Source organism: Laetiporus sulphureus (assembly GCF_001632365.1).
Source record: "Laetiporus sulphureus 93-53 unplaced genomic scaffold LAESUscaffold_325, whole genome shotgun sequence".
Lineage (NCBI taxonomy): Eukaryota > Fungi > Basidiomycota > Agaricomycetes > Polyporales > Laetiporaceae > Laetiporus > Laetiporus sulphureus.
The window spans coordinates 169-1,650 of NW_024468831.1; the positions used below are offsets into that span (position 1 = coordinate 169).

Below are 1,482 nucleotides of genomic sequence, written 5' to 3' on the forward strand. Positions count from 1 at the left end.
CGATGCGTTGCTCTGCCCTGATGCATGCACACGGAAACGCACGAGCAGGATCGGCGGGCGGCGCTCTCACCCTCGATCGTCGTCGTCAATCTTTCGCGATGGGAGCGCTGAGGCGGCGCGCGCGGGTCTCCAAGACGGTGATGCCGACGCATCCTTACACGAGCCGAGGGATGGGAGGTTTACGATATAGCGGGCACCTCGAGCACGACAGAAGGACTGCAAGTGCATCACTGATCTTCCGTACACCATAGTCGACTAAAAGAATCGCACGTTCCAAGTATGGCTTGAGGACGTCTGCCGTTGCGGTGAACACCTCTGGAAACCCATTGCCCGGGAAGAGCGTCCTTCACGGATTCGCTACTTGAATATTCAGCGAATGAGACGTTCGGTTTTTTGCGAGAAAACGCTGTCCGGCCCGTATATCTTGCAGACGTCTACCGTCACTTTCTATACGACATATCAGCATTCTGCAGCAAGATCCATATGTATGAGGATCCTTGGGTCGAGTGCGACGGGCTGTTCGTTTTGCGCGTAAACCATGCTAATGCGATTGATGCCTAAAAGCAGTCAACTTGAGACGGTGCCGGAGAAGGGGAGAGCGAGCCGCTGGACAACTCACAACACAAAGATTTGATTAGAGCGCCTACGAGACCATCTTTCGTATCAGCTCGCGACTTTGCCGCATCACAGCTAACGTACATTCATATTCATACGACGAGCCCCGGCTATCAGTCCCACATATGAAGATCGCCTCTTCCTTCGCCACCACCATATTCTTCGCATGCAGGTCAACGGTCACGCATCCCAGTCCACAGCCGACCTCGCTGACTACCGTGGGCGCGGCACCGTGCCCCTTCCCCGACAACTGGTACGCGAGCACACGGTTGAGGGTGACGATGAAGAGGTATATGTTCGGCGTGCCTCGTCCGCCTCGCGGAACCCGAGGCCGGTAACGGGCTCCGTGGGAACTCGAAGATGGCGCAGACCTTGGGAAGGGAGGTGAGCGAGGAAGAGCCAGAGAAAATGCACTGGTCGAGGTGGCGGTAGAGGAAGTGCCATCGGCCTTGGCGATGGCAAGGTAGAAGAGCGTCGGAGAGGGAAATGATGGTCACGTGGATATTCATCATTTGATACTGCTCCGGTTAGAGACAGATGTACGATACGATCCCCACCACCCTCCCCACCTCGCGAACCAAAGTGCAAGGCATGTGAGCATCGCTCCCAAGCCCAATTCGTCAGCCGGAGAACTTCGTCATCCTCCAAATCTCTCCAGACATGCAGCTCGATCGTCACGACGAGCGACTGCGCGGGCCATTGTACCTTCGTTTCACCTGCAGACGATGGGTGTCGGGTGTAAATATAGTGATCTTGAGGGAGTGTTAGGTTGGGAGTAAATTGCCAGATATGTGGCGCAGGTAGATGGAGGACCAGAGGATGGCGTTCAATCTGTTGAAACGCAGATGAGTCTATTAAATAAAGGGA

The 1,482-nt window shown here is 55.1% G+C and overlaps 1 protein-coding gene across 1 annotated transcript; it reads right to left on the reverse strand.

Annotated features, from left to right (window-relative positions):
• Positions 1 to 459: 459 nt before the first annotated feature.
• Positions 460 to 1,059, reverse strand: LAESUDRAFT_765578 (uncharacterized protein; the record flags this gene model as incomplete). The annotated part of the gene is made up of 4 exons (XM_040913729.1): positions 460 to 557; positions 620 to 643; positions 700 to 930; positions 987 to 1,059. The coding sequence occupies 4 exons, from the start codon at positions 1,057 to 1,059 to the stop codon at positions 460 to 462; spliced, it is 426 nt and encodes a 141-aa protein (XP_040757141.1).
• Between the last annotated feature and the right edge of the window lie 423 nt (positions 1,060 to 1,482).